The 17,705-nt window shown below is 40.7% G+C and overlaps 1 protein-coding gene across 1 annotated transcript in view; it reads left to right on the plus strand.

Moving 5' to 3' along the window:
- klhdc8b (kelch domain containing 8B) overlaps positions 1 to 17,705 on the plus strand; it is a 271,701-nt gene that overhangs the window by 43,448 nt on the left and 210,548 nt on the right. Inside the window, exon 3 of the mRNA XM_051662973.1 lies at positions 7,681 to 10,006. Within this exon, the coding sequence (XP_051518933.1) occupies positions 9,616 to 10,006 (391 nt within the window). The 5' untranslated portion in view covers positions 7,681 to 9,615. The remainder of the gene's footprint in view (positions 1 to 7,680; positions 10,007 to 17,705) is intronic.

Below are 17,705 nucleotides of genomic sequence, written 5' to 3' on the forward strand. Positions count from 1 at the left end.
GATCCCCAGAGATGCGCAGTCAGATCAGTGCTTTCCTTCCTGCAGGAGAGGCTGGAGAGGCGGCTGTCCCCCTCCACCTTGAAGGTGTATGTAGCCGCCATTTCAGCACATCACGATGCAGTAGATGGTAAGTATTTGGGGAAGCACAACTTGATCATCAGGTTCCTGAGAGGTGCTAGGAGGTCGAATCCCTCCTGACTGCACCTCATCCCCTTGTGGGACCTCTCTTTAGTCCTTTGGGTCTACGGGGAGCTCCCTTCGAGCCCCTGGAGTCAGTTGAGCTTAAGGCACTCTCTTTGAAGACTGCCTTCCTGACTGAGCTCACTACCATCAAGAGGGTAGGGGACCTGCAGGCATTCTCTGTCAGCAAAAGGTGCCTGGAGTTCGGTCTGGGCTACTCACACGTGATCCTGAGACCCCGACCGGGCTATGTGCCCAAGGTTCCCACGACCCCGTTTAGGGATCAGATGGTGAACCTGCAAGCGCTGCCCCGGGAGGAGGCAGACCCAGCCTTGGCATTGCTGTGACCGGTGCATGCTTTACGCATCTATGTGGATCACACGCAGAGCTTTAGAAGCTCCGAGCAGCTCTTTGTCTGCTTTGGCGGACAGCGGAAAGGGAGTGCTGTCTCCAAACAGAGGATTGCCCATTGGGTTATTGACGCCATTGTGATGGCATATCACACTCAGGATGTGCCCCCCCGTGGGGCTATGAGCCCACTCTACTAATAGTGTGGTGGCCTCCTGGGCCCTGACCAATGGTGCCTCTTCGGCAGACATCTGCAGAGCAGCGGGCTGGGCAATGCCCAACACCTTTGCGAGGTTCTACAAGCCGGTCTCATCCCGTATATTTTCAGGTACGAGCAGGTGAGTTCCGGGACAGCTGGCCGGGTGTACCACTTGCGCATATTGCCTTTCCCCTCCCCTGAGGTGAAGACGTGCGCTTTTGACTCCCAGTCGTGTTCACAAGTTGTGATCCCTGGATGACTTTCCTCCTTAGCCCTGTGGCAGATGAGTTTGTGGAGAAACTCGCTGCCAGCCCAGTACATGTGCTAACTAAGCCCTGTACTGGGGTAGGTGCTCCACATGCGCTGGTTCCCCATAGGTGACCCCATGTGATATATCTTCCGCTAAATCGTTACCCTGTCGGTAAACTGTGTCTTCCTTGGGCAGAGGTTCCTCTGCCCCCGGTCACCATGTTTGTAGAGCTCCTCCCCCCTGGGTAGGACCTACCATGGGACTTCTCCACATGATATACTTCCGACAAGACTCGGTAAGACCATGTGACGTATTTCCACTCTAAATCCCCCCCCTCTGGGTGGGGTGTGGTCTCCGCGGTGTCTTCCCCTTGGGAGTGACACCTCCCCGATGTAGACACTTATGGCCCCCAGCCGGTAAACAAACTTCCCCTCTTTTTGGGGAGAAAAAAGAGGAAAAGAGGCCACGGCTGGGCTGGCCTGTCCCTATTTGTTGGGCAAGTCGACTTGTTCCCAAAGGACCGTTTGATGCTCATAAGAGTGTTGGGGGAGGTTACATGATGGCCTGGAGTGCTGGCTACGAGGCACACAGCGTTCTGCCCGTCTCGCACTGCCAGTCCACGTAACACAGTTCAGCTTATTGTGGCATTTCCTATAGGGACCCCTAATGTCACTTCATCGACACAACGTCGAGTGTGTGACAGATAGGGAATGTCCTGGTTACTTTCGGAACCTCCGTTCCCTGATGGAAGGAACGAGACATTGTGTCCCTCTTGCCACAATACTTAACTACCCACTGAAATGGCCGGGAACTTGTCTCAGCTCCTCAGCACAAAACCTGAATGAGTGGTTGCGAGCCAGCTCCTTTTATACCCGTATGTTCAGGGGAGTGGCATGCAAATTCCACTCGCCAATTCCCATTGGCCTTTTTTCTAAATCAGAGGTGTTTGGGGCTCCCAAGAGTGACCCCTAGTGTCACTACATCGACACAACATCTCATTTCCTCCATCAGGGAACGGAGGTTACGAAAGTAACCAGGATGTTTGATCTGACAATTCCTCATTTACACAGACAAAGTGGTAGCAGTCGGATAAATAGGACCTAAACCAAGCTAATGCCTGTCCACAAATGCAGACATAATTCTCAAGCCTATCCAAGAGTATGTCGTGATCTATGGTGTTGAAGGCAACACTAAGATCCAAAAGCACTTCGAGAGAAATGCAGCCACGATCAGATGATAAGAGCAAGTAATTTGTTACTCTGATAAGTGCAGTCTCTGTACTATGATGTGGCCTAAATCCTGACTGAAATTCTTCACATATACAACTTTTTTGTAAAAATGAACATAGATGGGAAGACACTACCTTTTCTAGTATTTTCGACATAAATTAGAGATTTGAGATTGGTCTATAATTAGTCAACTCTCCAGGATCAAGCTGTGGTTTCTTGATTAGTGGTTTAATAACTGATACCTTAAATTTTTTGGGGACATGCCCTAACGATAATGAGGACTTAATAATATTAAGAAGAGGTTCTGAAATTACAGGAAACACTTATAACAGCTTGGTCGGTATTGAATCTAACATACATGTTGTTGATTTTGATGTTTTGATAAGTTTGTTTAGCTCTTCCTGTCCTATGACAGCAAAGGATTGAAGTTGCTCTTGGGAAATAATATGAGACACTGTCTTCAGTGGTACTATTGCAGACGGTTGCATAATTCCAATTTTGTTTCTGATGATTTCAATTTTATCAGAAAAGAATTCATATTCATGTGCTGCAGATTGTGCAGCTTTATTCTTTACTAATTTATCCACAATACTGAATAAACACTTTATTTTCTATGAATTTGCTCAAATATGCTGACCTGACAGCTTTTAGAGCCTTTCTGTAGCTAGAGACACTATCATTCCATGTCGAATCAAATATGGCAACTAAGTCAAAAACATAAAATCTCATTAGCTGCTTTTCCACCATTGAGTCAAACGGTTCTGAGCATAGTGAGAAATGGTTCAGGTAGCATTTTCACTTGATCTTGGTTTGGTACAGTATAGTGCGATTACAAACCGTTCCCGGCCTGGATTTCTCAGAACGGTTAGGTAATCATACTCAGCCATTTGAGTGGAACACCTTTAATGTAGTGGCCACTCATGATTGATATCTTTCAATCAGTCCATTCTAATCTTGACACCTGCAGGACAATTGTGAAATTACACCTCATACAATTTAATACAGTTAAAGGTATACTTCACCCAAAAATGAAAATTTGCTGATAATTTACTCAGGCCATCCAAGATGTATCGGAGTTTCTTTCTTCATCAAAACAGAACTTAAGACTTTTAGGATTTCATTTCAGGCCTCCTCCTCTAAACAATGCAAGTGATTATCCTCCATTTTTTGACAGTCCAAAATGCATATTTAGGGTGCATCAAAATAATCCACATGACTCCAGTCGACAAATAAAGTACACAAACGATTGATTATTTTTAGAAACAAAACAATACTTATGTACTTTTTAACTACAAATGTTCGCTTCAGTACATCTCTGTGACGTGCGCTCATGAGAGGGATGATGTAAGCTTATTGGTAAGGTCACGCGTCACATGGAGGAGGAGTCAGGAAGCGCGTCATTGTTTACATTGTTTTTTTTTAATTATTATTATTTGGAAATTATTTTGATTTTGTATTGTTTTTAAATTGTTTTGGACTGTTTTGGTTTGTGAACGGCACAAGTTTCTCTTGTAAACAATGACGTGCTTCCTGACTCCTCCACGTGACGCGTGACCTTACCAACAATCAATCGTTTGCGTTCAGAAGAAATGTATTTGTCGACTGGAGTCGTGTGGATTATTTTGATGCACCCTAAATATGCATTTTGGACCATCAAAAAATGGAGGATATTCACTTGCATTGTTTAGAAGAGGAGGCCTGAAATGAAATCCTAAAAGTCTTAAATTCTGTTTTGATGAAGAAATTAACTCAGATACATCTTGGATGGCCTGAGGGTGAGTAAATTATCAGCAAATTTTCATTTTTGTGTAAACTATTCCTTTAATGTCTTTTTATTTTTATTTGTATTTAAACAGAATATAATTTTATAGGTCTACTTATATCAATTGACCTATATAGGCCTGTTTTTTATCTAATATATAATAATATATAGTTTACAATTAAGGCATAAAATAGATAAATAAAAAAAAAAGACTTTTTGATCAAATAATTCAATAGCATAAAGCAATAAATTATACATATTTGTGTGTGCAGTACCACACAGTTGGTACAAAGTGGCTGCATAAATGAATTGCAAATTAAACTCAGAGGGAATTGAGATGTTTTATTTATTATATTGTGCACTTTCAATAGGCCTACTGCCAGCACGGTATACTATGGAAAAGTCTTCACTGACCTTGCAGCTTGCACCTCAACCCACAGATGAATTTGTGTAAATGAAACATTGAAAACGTACTTATGATGAAAAAGCATTGATTGTGTAAAAATAATAGATCATACTGCACAAGTAATAATAACAAAAATATGTGTAGTTAATTAGTTAGATTAAGAGAATAACTTTAAACATTCCCAGCAAGTTAATGTATTCATAAAGTTACGCACAAAACTTTAATAAACTTACAATGATGAGAGACACTACACCAGGGGTCGGCAACCTATGGCACTCGTGCCAGCATTGGCATGCGGAGGGGTAATCACTGGCATGCCAGCAGCAGCGAGAGAGGAGTAGACTATTTTATTCATATGAAATTCCGCACCAGCATTCCAATATACACTTGATGTAATCCTTCCTCATGATCACGCAGCGTGTTTTCATCAGCTGAATGGGAGGCTAAACAATAAGTTAACATGTGACGAGAATGCAGTATACCCAACAGACTCGTGCAGCGCGTGCAAGCCATTCGCACATCATGAGACGGCAGCACTATCGGTTAATTGCGTGAGTAAACACGCCCGCTTTGCTTCAGTCAGGCTGCGTGGATGACAGCCTACATTCCCTGTTTCATTTGTTTCTTTTTGCTTTCAGAACAACACGTCATGTAATAAGGAAAACACCACTATTAATCCTTGAGTTTTCCAACCCAGCATACAGGTACACCCTCCTTAAACTATGGTCACACTCGAAATTACATTAAACGATTTAGAGAAAACATAAACCCACATCGAGTCTATTCAAAATATAAATTAAACCTGGAAATAAAGTTTTAGGATTTTGCAGGTGCGATTCACCAAAAAGGGCTAAATAGTTGATCGGCTTGTGACACTTTAATAGAGTTTAGCCTCCGATTCGGCTGATGAAGACACGCTGCATGATCATGAGAAAGGATTACATCAAGATGTAGATTGGAATGCAGGTGCGAAACATTTCATATAAATAAAATAGCCTGCTACTCTCCCGTGGTTGCTTGCGCGCTAGTGATTACCCCTCTGTGTGATTTTGAAAAATGTATGACATAATATAAGAAATATTTAAGATTCCACACAATTTTGTGATCAGTAATCAAATAAGTGAAATTAACTGTTAACTCATTTTGTACAGAAGAACAGGTTTTCTGTCATTAAAGCACTTTCACAAGATGCTCTGTGCAAATTCACAGACAAGATTTTTCACATGTGGGTTTTGCACAAATTTTTCACTCAAACTGTTATGCTGATAATATCATTTGTAACGTAAAATACGATTAAAATAGAAAATAAGTCAGCACAGCCATTGACCTGGAAAATTAAAATGGCACTCCATGGCTATGTCTCGTTTGGAAGGCTGCGTCCTCTGGAGGTCGCATTTGTCAGCCGCATACGTCATCGAGGCTGTCTCGTTTCAGAAAAGCGAGTAGGACACTTCGAATGCAGCCTTCAAATGCGACCTTCTTTCACGGTAATTCGGAGGATGCATGAGGTGTATCCTTCATGGGCACTCACAACCCACAATTCTTTGCTTCAACGGAAATGTCTAAAAAAAATTACAACAATTTGCCCGTAAATATGATGTTCAAATGCAAGTAATGTTAATTCCCAAGTTGAAGTACCTCAGTAGATGGGTGCAGAGTATATAATATGTATAATTATATTAATATATAATTAAAATAAAATATTAGACTAAAAGTACAACTGTAAAATCTATTTTCTTTTCTCTTTACATCATTATAACTCTCCTAAAATGTACCTCATACATTCCCTTCCAGAGGGATTTTGTTCCCTTCTCACTCAAAGTGCTCGCGCTTGTTAAAGAGTGGCGTGCTGTCATAGCAACCATGTTACGTTCCGTTTCCGTTTGTCCTACGAAGGCCGTCTCGTTTAAACGAGACTTGTTTAAAGGAGGATGCTCGGTATACCTAGCACGCAGCCTTCGAAACGAGACACAGCCTATGTCAAAAAGGTTGCCGACCCCTGCACTATACAGTCACATTTCAGCACTTCCACAGGGACAGCGACTAGCACTTATAGTGTCATTGCAAAGTGCAATTTTGTGAAACACATGTGATAAAGAAAGAACGTTCATAACTTTGCATGTAGAGAACCCCTTTAAGAGCTAAGATGAATTGTTATTGCTATATTCGCCTGGGGGGTGTTTGGCCATACCCTAGGTTTTTGTGAAACGCCGCCGCTGCTCTGGAGGTCTACAGCATTGAAATTTCACAGGTTTCATTAGCGAATGACTTTTACAGTTCACACACTGATGCTCAACAAGGACACCATAGAGTGCACAGATCATCCTGGCAGTGCAGACGAAAGGAGAACAGGAATAAGAGAGATAAGAAAGAAGACATGAACACAATACTCGCCTTTCCTTCTGCTGTCACTCTTTTGTCCTCACAGGCCTCTATCATCTGGATTATTCCACTAGGCTGTCATTTATCAAATATATACACACCAAAAACAGAATTAATCATTTCCATGAAACCTGAGATCTCAAAAAGAATTGTCCTAATTGCATATCTCATTGTTTGCTGACTCATTTTGATTTCATGAAGATTTGAAGCTCCAAACTGTGGGATATAGACTGAAGTTTTCTCTCTTTCACAGCTGTCTGTGCATTTGGTCTGTTTGCATGCTGTCTGGGTTTTAAGGACCTTTAAATATCTGAAGTTGAGAAATGTGTCAAAATAAAGACTTCCCTGTCTCAGGGTCCCTCATTCCTGCAATCCATGTTACAGACAATGTTTCAGAATAAATAAGCAGATAAACAAGCTCCTTAAAAAGCTTTAACCTGTTCAGGTAGAGTACAGCACCCTCAAAATAAAGCAAAATTGTGTCATGTTATGCCTCTTTGAGGGCTCATGGCCTGAAAACAGCTTGCCTTGTGTTAGTGTGGAGAGGTGACTGTAGAATTTTCTCCCTGTGAGAAAGGCACTTCACAGAAAATCAATTTAGCAGGTTAGGACACCATTACTGCTGGGTTTTTTTTTTTTTTTTAAACATAATACCAGAAGTGAAATCGCTCACTTAGAAGGAAAAAGATGCTTCAGCTTGGCAGAGTCTATTATGTGCTGAGTGGAAACTTTATTGTATTAAAACGTGGCCTTATAAGCTCATAGTTTGCTCATAGTAAGCTGCCTAGTTAGAGACTGATAGGAGTCCAAATACACAACGTAAACATCTGTTTCTCTTCTGTATGCCTCCTTGATTCCTCACTTTCTTCATCACTCTTACAATATTTTGTTTTGTTTATTTTCACACTCTCTTTGTATTTCCAGGCAGTGTGGACAGAAGCTGATGTTTATCCCCCTGTTCCAATGGACATCCTATCCCAACTGACATTGTCTGGAGATATCCCTCACTCATCTATGTGGAATAAAATCTAAAGAAAAATGAAGAGAAGTAGCTAGAGCTTGGACAACAGGGGTCATTCACATTAAAAATTGTTCCCCAAGTCCCTCTGACATCATCTGGAGGAAACTGCAGTTCCCGTGAGACCTAGACATCCCTCTTTTCCCACTATATGGAGTAAAATCTTAGAACTAGAGGCTGGCCAGCAGAGGCTCATTCAAATGAACTGTCCTAATATTGCTAAAGTGGAACTTTCACATTACTGATAAATTGGGACAGGAACTGTCTCAAAACCAAAGAGAGCCCTGATGGTATCATATGATCTGGACTGATTAGACTCAATCAGAATGCACAGATCAGACTCTCACTCTGTGTTTTTACCATGAGTACACTGGGACCAGATGAAACTGATGTTTTTCTGCATAATTTTAAGCCAGTATGGAGCTGTTAGCCCTCCTGCGCTGTGTTTTGTAGCACGTGGCTTGAACTCAGCATCAGCAGCATCTTAATTACACAGCCCAATCAATTCAGACAGAGGAGGAAACATCTCTACATCTGGAGATAAACTACCATATAGAGACATGCACAAATACATGGAATTCTGGCCGGTGTCTTGTTCTATTTCTCTTTCACTGTACCACTTCTTGTGTCCACTATATATGTACTTTTCTCCCAAAGGAGCCCTATATTCATCTGTTTGTCTCTAGACCTAGAGATCCTTTCCACACAAACCTGTCTCTGTCTCTCACACTCTAGTAAATGTTTGAGGACAACCTCTCTAACCTTTCCTATGGTTTTCTCCTCTTTCTTTCCCATGTTGACGGCCCAACCACACACCCGATATAATGAAGCCTTTAATTGATGATGTACACGTCCAAATTAGACTGGTTCAGTGACTGGCCAGGGCTCTTGGTCCCTGCAGACTCAGTGACCTTTGGAGAGGGCCAGACTGCTGCTCTGTGAGTGCCACTGGCCTACCACCTTTACACACACACTCACACACATGCTAGTATGTCCACCCTTGAGCCCTCGGCAACAGATAGAGAATGGTAAATGTCAGCGCTCTGGCCATTGAATTATATGGTTTATTTGAATTAGTGATTGGGATCTTTGTCCATCAGAAAAGATTAGATCAGCCCACAAGATCCACCACCAGCTTGCATCCCTCCAAATGTTAGTCTTCAGCAAGCTGTGAATCTTTTTTTGATCAGTTGGATTATACTTTCTTGTATTTTGTGCACCCCTCTTGTGCATTCTTCTTACATTTGCATTATTTGGAAGACACTTGTATCCAAAGCAACCCTGGGAATCAAACCAATCACCTTGATGTTATTAGCGCCTTGCTTTACCAGTTGAGCTACAGGTAGAGCCTCTTGCTCTTTCTCTCTCTCTCTCTTCCTCTCTGTGCCAGGCATGAGGGTCACACTGACAAGTTGGCAAGACAACACAGAATCAAGAATCCTGTTACACGTTTCATGTGGATAAATTAAAGACATTTATTTTTAGTTACGGTTACACTGCTTTGGCTATTCTTTTCAACTGCACATCTTTTACCAGTGGAGGACGAAAGGAAAGACATAAAAGGGCCAGATGCACCATTTAAAAGAAGCAACAAAAATGAATAAATCATCAAGAGAGAGTGAGGGCTAGTTCTTCATAGTGAAGGAAGCACTCTACCCCACCCCCACCTGCTGGTGCTGAGCGAGCGAGAGCTAGAACTGAGGTCTCTGGCAGACTGACAGTTACTGCTTCTCTGGCTCTGTCTAGCTTGGCAGTTTGTTTATGTATTTGCAGTGTTTTTTGTGTTCCTGGCCCCCCTGTGCCCGTGTCATGCTTTGTTGCCGGCATCCCATCCTGAAGAAATGCCTATCCCAGAGATGGCTTTGAGCCCGGTGAAGTCTCTGTACTGGGAGGTGTTCCCCCCCATGGCCACGCACCGGGTGTACTGCACGCCCATGCTCTGGGCCGGACGCCTATATGTGCTGGGAGGCTGTAGCGAGAATGGCCTCCCACTGGACTCGGCCGAGATGCTAGATGTGGAGAGCCAGCATTGGTGTGAGCTGCCCCCACTCCCCACCGCCCGGGCGGGGGCATCTGCTGTGGCCGTCGGAGACCAGCTGATGGTCATGGGAGGCATGGACGCACAGCAGAGCCCGTTGGCCTCAGTGGAGGTGTTTCACCCTGATGAAGGCAAGTGGGAGAGGAAGACAGGACTGGGCCAGCCCTCCATGGGCATCACCGCACTGGAGAAAGGTAAGAACAGTGTTCTTAATTATTTTCACCAATTCTTGGATAAAAAGACAAGCGTAGTTGGTCAGTATATGTTGTGTTTTATACAAAAGTTGGTTCTTGTCCTTGGCTATCTGTATCAATCTGCTTGTCTCTGTTTGCACTTTGCAGCTTACCAAATGGACCCTTTTCACATTTCTGGGTTTGGAATGTTGAAGTAAACTATTGGGGTAAAATTACATAGTGGCGGGGATTTTTTTGCTTTCACATTTGCTCCAACAGCAAAAGAAAAAATTCCACTATAGACCAATCCCATTGTTTACAAACATTGCAGTGTATGCAAAGTAAGTGGTGGGAGAAAGCCAGCAAACTGTTGTTTTAGATTTGACAGATTAGACAGCTAGCACTATCTAGCTCCTCCAAATATCGCTGAAAGAAAATATAGAATAAAATTAGCCTTCAGGTTCAAAGCTAGCTAGGTTTGGGTGCACTATTGCTAGTAAAACAGATGACAGATAAAGAAAGAACGACACAAAGCCATCAAAATACAGAAATATTCTTAGCTAAACTATTATCATAATGATATGAGTTAATAACATACCTGTAATAAAATGTTCTCTGCAAAGCCATGAGTTGATCTCCTCAGTCCAATCAGCTCTGCTGACGGAATCCGATAAAAGTGAAGCCATTGGTTTTTGCCATTGCAATTGCAAACATTGCAGCACAACATTTCTTCTTCTTCTGTATCGAAGTATTATTGAGCCAGTTCTTATGTATGGTGCCATTTGTTTCTTTCATATGCTAACAGTTACCAATAAGAACAAACTCTTAAAGATAACTCATTTAGCGAGAAAAATTATTGGTATTCCTATCCCTAATTTATCGGACTGTCATTTCATATACACTCCGGAAGGCACATAACATTTTTAATGATCCAGACCATCCACTTTCTCAGTATTTCACCCTCCTTCCTTCTGGCCGCAGGTATAGACTACCCATGTGCAGAAAGGCCAGCTATGGTAGGAGTTTTGTTCCTATGGCTATACAAGCTTTAAACACATATGTAGGTAATCAGCCATTGTGATGCCATCTTATGCTCTGGCACTCATTGTATGATCTTTTTTTGTGTGATTGTTTTGATGGTTGATATGTATGGTTTTGTTGTGTTTATGCTTTCTATGCACCCACGGTGGGGAAAAAAATCCTATCTATCAATTTAGTTTAACCAGACAATTTAAATGGAAAAACTATCTTTTTGAGGACTGCTGGATCAGAGAGGTTTGGTTTACTGTTCGAACTGATCTTTTTGCCACCCCTTCTGACTATGACATAGGTGGTGACATTGCCAAAGTATTGGTCTATTAAGTTTCCATAACTTTCCGGGGCCTGGGTAGCTCAGCGAGTAAAGACACTGACTACCATCCCTGGAGTCACAAGTTCAAATCCAGGGCATGCTGAGTGACCCCAGCCAGGTCTCCTAAGCAACCAAATTGGCCCGGTTGCTAGGGAGGGTAGAGTCACATTGGGTTAACCTTCTCATGGTCCCTATAATGAAGCCTCCACACACGCTATGTCTCCGTGGCTCAACAAGCCATGTGATAAGATGCGCAGGTTGACGGTCTCGGACGCGGAGGCAAATGAGATTTGTCCTCCGCCACCCAGATTGAGGCGAGTCACTATGCCACCACATAGGCATTGGGAATTTGGCAATCCAAATTGGGGAGAAAGAGGGGAGAAAATCCACACACACAAAAAAGTTTCCATAACTTTCCAAAAGAGGAAAAAATAGAGGATCAGAAAAATGCCAGAGAAAGAGCCAAATTTATTGTCACTACCTCAGCAGCTGTATTTAAAACCCCATTGCAGAGGTGTTGACTTTTTATTACATTTTTATTAATGCCAGTGTATTATAACACAAAGAATGTTATAAAGTTACACTAAATAATTTTTTTTTTTAAAAAGTTGGCTAGATTTGTGTTGCTAAATATGACAGAAACACGTCATCACAGTCTTTGAGAAGGGTCCATAGTGGTAGGGATTTTGATTAATCCAAGTGACTCGAGTCATTTTAATCCTTTGACCAAAAGATTTGTTCACTAATTTGTTTCGTGACCATTTCTGCAGATTACATTTTACGCCAAAAGGTGGTGTCAAATGAGTGCCTTTTATGTTATGAGTGAGTCACTGAATCATTGATTCAACTGATTCATAAATTGTTTACCACTGAAACAATTGAAGTGATTGAGAACGAATTGTTTACTAAAGATTCGTTCAACAACAAAACACCACTATATACAGTATAACTTAATCATATTTGTCTGAAACATAAGTTATCCAATGTTGTTTTCTTGTTTAAACTGAACTTTGTCAACTGTTGTATAAAATAAGTGACATTTTGGAGGTCTCCCTCATTTGACACATTAGAGACGTTGGGGGTTCTTTTAGACCAGGGTAGGGAAACATTGAATTTTGCAAGTTAACAGCATGGCTATGTTAGTTCACCAACTAGACCAGTACTAACCAGCAAAAACAAACATTGTCCATGCTGTTCTTTTCAGCTTGGTCTTTAGTGGTCTAGTAGTCCTTGTGGTTTTGAAGCTCTATTGAGGTATCTCAGTACGGATATTCCTGATGCTTTCTCCTCTCCTCTGCTCTCCTCTCCATTAATTCCTAACCCAGATCACTGTCTTTTTTAACAAGAAGCATATTCAAAGTGTGCATTGTAAATTTCTACCACTGTGGCTTCTCAGATTAAAGTTGTTTCTCAAACCTCTTTAAGCAGCAGTGCATGGAAAGACATCAGACTGTAATTGGGGGAAATAGAATTTGGTGGTTCATCTCTCATGTTTCTGCTGTATCCTGTCAGAACACGATTAGCCGTATAATCTCGAATGCTGTTATCTTTGTTATGATCACTGTGGTTATAATAAATGCCTCTCATACTTGGCGCCTCTGGAGTGCTCTGGTTATACAGTACCAGCTCTAAATCAAGGCATCAGTCATGCCATACTGTGACACTAAGAATTAGACTTCAGAGAAAAGTCTCTTTCTCTCTCATACTCCCTCCTCTTCAGCTTGTGTAGGTGTGTGCAGGTGACAGTTTATCCAGTTTGAGACTGTGAGGAGATGGGAGTGTTTATTCACAGAGCTTGTCCTCCGTTAAGCTGCATTTCACCAGTGAAGCCTTATTTAGGCTGAGATTGATCAGGTTTCAGGTTCAGTGATAAAACTATCAGCAGGCCAGCTAAAAAAAAGACCTGTATTTGGATTCACTGTGTGGGATACAGCTTAAGAGCCCGTGGCTCTGTCCTTTGCATTTAATGAAAACATCAGTTACACCCAAAGAACTATGTATAATCTGTCTGCTCATCTACTAGAGCAGCAGAACATTTGTAATTAGCATTTGAGTTGTGGTCTACACTTTTTCTATGAAATATTGAGAAAGGGTGTTGGGGAGACATCTTTAATGGGTAAAATAATATCTAAGTTGTGATATAATTTTTTTTTTTTCCTGAGGTCCGCTTAAAAATGTTAGTCAAGGTTTCTTGCACCAAAAATTTCATAATTTAATTTTGCATAATCATTTTCCACACTCTCTCTGACACTTGGGCTATGTTTGAAATTCAATATTCCTTGCTTACTACTTAATGAAAACTGTGCAGTAAATATGAAATACTGCCTATTATTCATTATAAATGGCAAGTGAAACGGTAGTCACTATTCCACAATTTCTGACCGTATTTCTAAAAGCTGATTAGCTCTTTTACCTTTAAGGTGGGACTTCCTTTGCTACATCCGTTGGCTGTCGGGCTTTCCAATTTCTCCCATTCATTTTAATAGAAGTCGTCTGTCTGTTCTAAATAGTCTCTGGTGGCATCCAGTTGTTATCTTGAACCTAAAAATTGTTATTTTGTAAAAAAAGAAATATCAGTCAAATAATCAGTCAAAAAAGTTACTTTTGTTGATTCATCAGACTGAAAATCAAATCATACACATTGCATCTGTGTATTCTGTGCATACAGAATATTTGCATACTGTGCATAGTATACATTCAATATACTGCAGAAATATTAAGGATAGTATGGAAGCATGGCATTCTAAACATAGCCTTAAAATTAAACAGACTGTTTTTTTTTTTTTTTGTTTGTTTTTTTTTGGCTACTTTAACTTTTAAACCTCTGTGTTAATGCCCTCTGTTATGATTGGCTAACCTTTTCATATTTGAAAAGAGTAACAACACTTGGGCAACATACAGGTTGCAGGTTGGCTGTTGGGTCCAATTTAATTGCAGCTGGAATCATTGATATAAATGGGATTGTGTTTACTGTGTATTTATGCAAGTGCATTTGTGTGTTTATAATTATGCCTCTGTTGCCTCCAAAGGGTGAGAATGGTCTGTCTCTTGAATAGCATTTCAGGGAACACAAATTATAAAATAATACAAATCCCAGCATGATCCATGCCTTGCCTTATTAAAACAAGCACATGCTAATTGCCATATGCCATCACCATTTGGACTGATAATGAAACTTATAAATTGCTATTTTCTGCAATATTTGTAGAAATAGGTTGGTCAAAAGACAAACACACAACATGTTGCTCTGTCAGGCTGGTCGGAATGCTCAAAAAACAGATCAATGTTCGAGTCACAGTGTTTCCAGGGTAATCAACCTTCAAGTGGCTTACTAATAGTGTCTGCATATATAACTGGGACAGCTGAAAGTAATTTAACATTAAAAAATTTGGGTGAGTAAATGGTGATAGAATTTAAATTTTTGGGTGAATTATCCCTTTAAGATCCTACAATTGGCTATATGGAGCCATCATGCTCTTCCAGGCTTTGTTATCAAAGCCCACTGCATTCACACCTTTCTCTTTCTGGCTGCACTCTTTTTGTCAGTGGTTCTTGTTCTCTTTGAGATCCTTCACGTCATTTTAGGGACAAATTGCTTTGAGGGTCCAATCTGTATTTGTATGGCTTTGAAATCCAATTTTCCTTTGCTCTCATCTGGCTTATCGGAAACATTCTGTATCAGAATATCAATCAAGGTTTGAGCCGAGCCAGCTGGATCTTGTAAATAACATATCCTAGAGTACCACATATGACCTCAGATATAAGGAGGAAACTTTTTTTTTTTTAACCAATGCTGTTTGTGATAATGGAAATAATAGAGATGCAAACTGGAGAAGTGCAGCTGTGCCCAGACAAAACCACAGTGAAGTCTTGAATTTTTGTCTTGAAAATGTGACCGGTGTATACTATTGTCTATAATACAACAGTTAGTTCCGGTCCTCTAATCTGATTGGCAGACCAAGAGTTCTGGTATTTAGTCAACAACACTGAGACACTTCACTGCTTGTTTCCAACATTGAATTTGTTCTTAACCTGTGATGGAAATGATTTTCCTTCTTCTGTGGAACACAAAAGGAGATGCAAGGCAGAATGACAGCCTCAGTCACCACTGACTTAAAAAAAAAAGTGACTGGTGAAATTTTTGCAAAATGATATTGCGGAAGTTCTAGGGCTAAACGATTAATCAAAATAAAATTGAAATCGCGATAAAATGTAGTGCAGTTCTCAAACCGCAAAGGTTGCGATTTAATAAAATACTGTGTATAAATAGTATGTACTCGCTGCTCGCTGCACAGCTCTGTTCTCTATCCCATATTTACACATACTCAAAGCACGCATCAGGCTAACAGCTGAGTGCGTTAAATTTCCAGCGCTCTACACTCACTAATAGCACATTTGTGTAATTCCAAATATACTTTGCTGCTAAAAGTTACTGTCCAAATCTAAAGAAACCTCATAAAATCATCTTTTTGTGAACAGAAGAGTGAATTTCTCTGCATTAAAAGGCATTGTCAACTGTACTACAAACAGAAATGTATTCCGCCAAAATAAAAGCTTAAGGGTTTAACCGGATCACATAGCCATATATTTCCGTCATAGTTTCTTAACTTATTATTGAGTTCCAAAAAATAGTGATGAAAAGTGGGCTGAGACCCTATCACAAAGTGGACAAAAACATGCACATAGTGAACAGATACACTAGGAAGATGATAATGATCCCCCCCCCCCCCCTCTATGTTTCACTATATTTTTTAATAATGTAGTCTGGTTATTTTTTAAAGCACTCAAGTGTAAAAACCCTTTCATGAACAGTATTTCAACTGGCAGTAGAGCATGTTTGCCCATGACTTCATTTTGTTCCAAAGGAAACACTAGGTTTAAACATTTCTTTTTTTATAATCATGTCGCTGTTCAAATCGCAATCCCAATATTATTCAAATTAATCCAATTTATTTTTATTTTTTTGTCCAAGTTGTCTAGCCCACGGCAGTTCCGAGGTGAAATGTCCACTGAGTGGTGCTAAAAGTGAGTGACATTTTTCTGAAAAGTTTTTAAGGTTTCTGCTCAATCGAGCTGGTAAATCAACAAAACCTACCTACCTACCCTAAACCTTAAACCTAAACCTAACCGATAGTGTCATAAAAAGCAAATGTGAGATGAAAAATGCAATTGCTGAAGGAACCATGTAATTTTGTGGTGCTTTTATGACACTTAAAGTAAGTGTTTAATTTTGGAAAAATGTAGGTATAGCAATGTTTTTCTACAGTATCAGCCAAGGTAGTAAAGATGCAATGAAAGTGAATGGTGACTGAGATTAACATACTGCCTTACATTTTGTGTTCCACATAAAAAAGAAAATCATATGGGTTTGGAACAATATGAGGGTGAATAAATGATTACAGAATTTTAATTTTTGGGTGAAGTAGCTATCCCTTTAAATAGCACAGGACAAAATGTGAGTGAGTGTAGTGGTTGTAAGGAGATGTCAGAATGGTGCTGGGCTGTATGTCATTGGGATGGTGTTTGGAGGGAAGGCTATATAGGCAGACGAGGTCTTTTTGATTACAGACTTATAATTTGAGGGAGCACTGTCTCACCAAAACACTGATGGCAAGGTGACTGACAGCAGGCCTATGGGCATGTGACACAGAACTCTCTCTCTCTCTCTGTATCAACATTGCCTTCTGTTTTTCCACCCAGCTCTCTCTCTCTTCCATCCCTCTCACTTCCTTACAACCATTTGATCAAAAAAGCATTCCTGTTGCCAGGCAACAGGTGTGTAAATCTGTGTGTATATGTGTGTGTGTTTGACCCAGAGACGTTTTTAGAACGGAACAGGCTGAGTAGCTATGCTAATCCATGATTCTTTCACTGCTGTGGTACTTGGGTGTTTCCATCTCCTCTTTTTAAGAAAAGCAGAGAAGTGTTTATTGTCCTTCTGCCCTCTTAATGCCCAAAAAGCCTTCTAGCTGTGTTCCTCTGATACACAACAGTTAAGAGAATCTCTCAACACACTTTGGCAGTGCTCTGATGTCCAGACTTGTCCATCTGCTGATCCTTGCCAGTTTTATTGTATTTACTGCAGATGTACACTATACTGTATGTATGGCCCAGAACTGAACCCCACAGAAAACTTTTGGGATGAATTGGAGTCATGCACCATCACCCAACATCAGAATGCCAAGAGTCCTGAAGAGCACGCTAGTCAACACATAAGCTGAAAGTGTCATAGAAGAACCACAAAATAACAGTTGCTCCGAACTGACACAATACGTGTAAGGAACCATATAATATAAAAATATAATTATGTAAAAATGTCACCACAGTCACGTAATTTTCATGAGATCAGGCTGTGCATGGGTTTTGTTC

This window comes from Myxocyprinus asiaticus, chromosome 29 (assembly GCF_019703515.2).
Source record: "Myxocyprinus asiaticus isolate MX2 ecotype Aquarium Trade chromosome 29, UBuf_Myxa_2, whole genome shotgun sequence".
NCBI classification, from domain to species: domain Eukaryota; kingdom Metazoa; phylum Chordata; class Actinopteri; order Cypriniformes; family Catostomidae; genus Myxocyprinus; species Myxocyprinus asiaticus.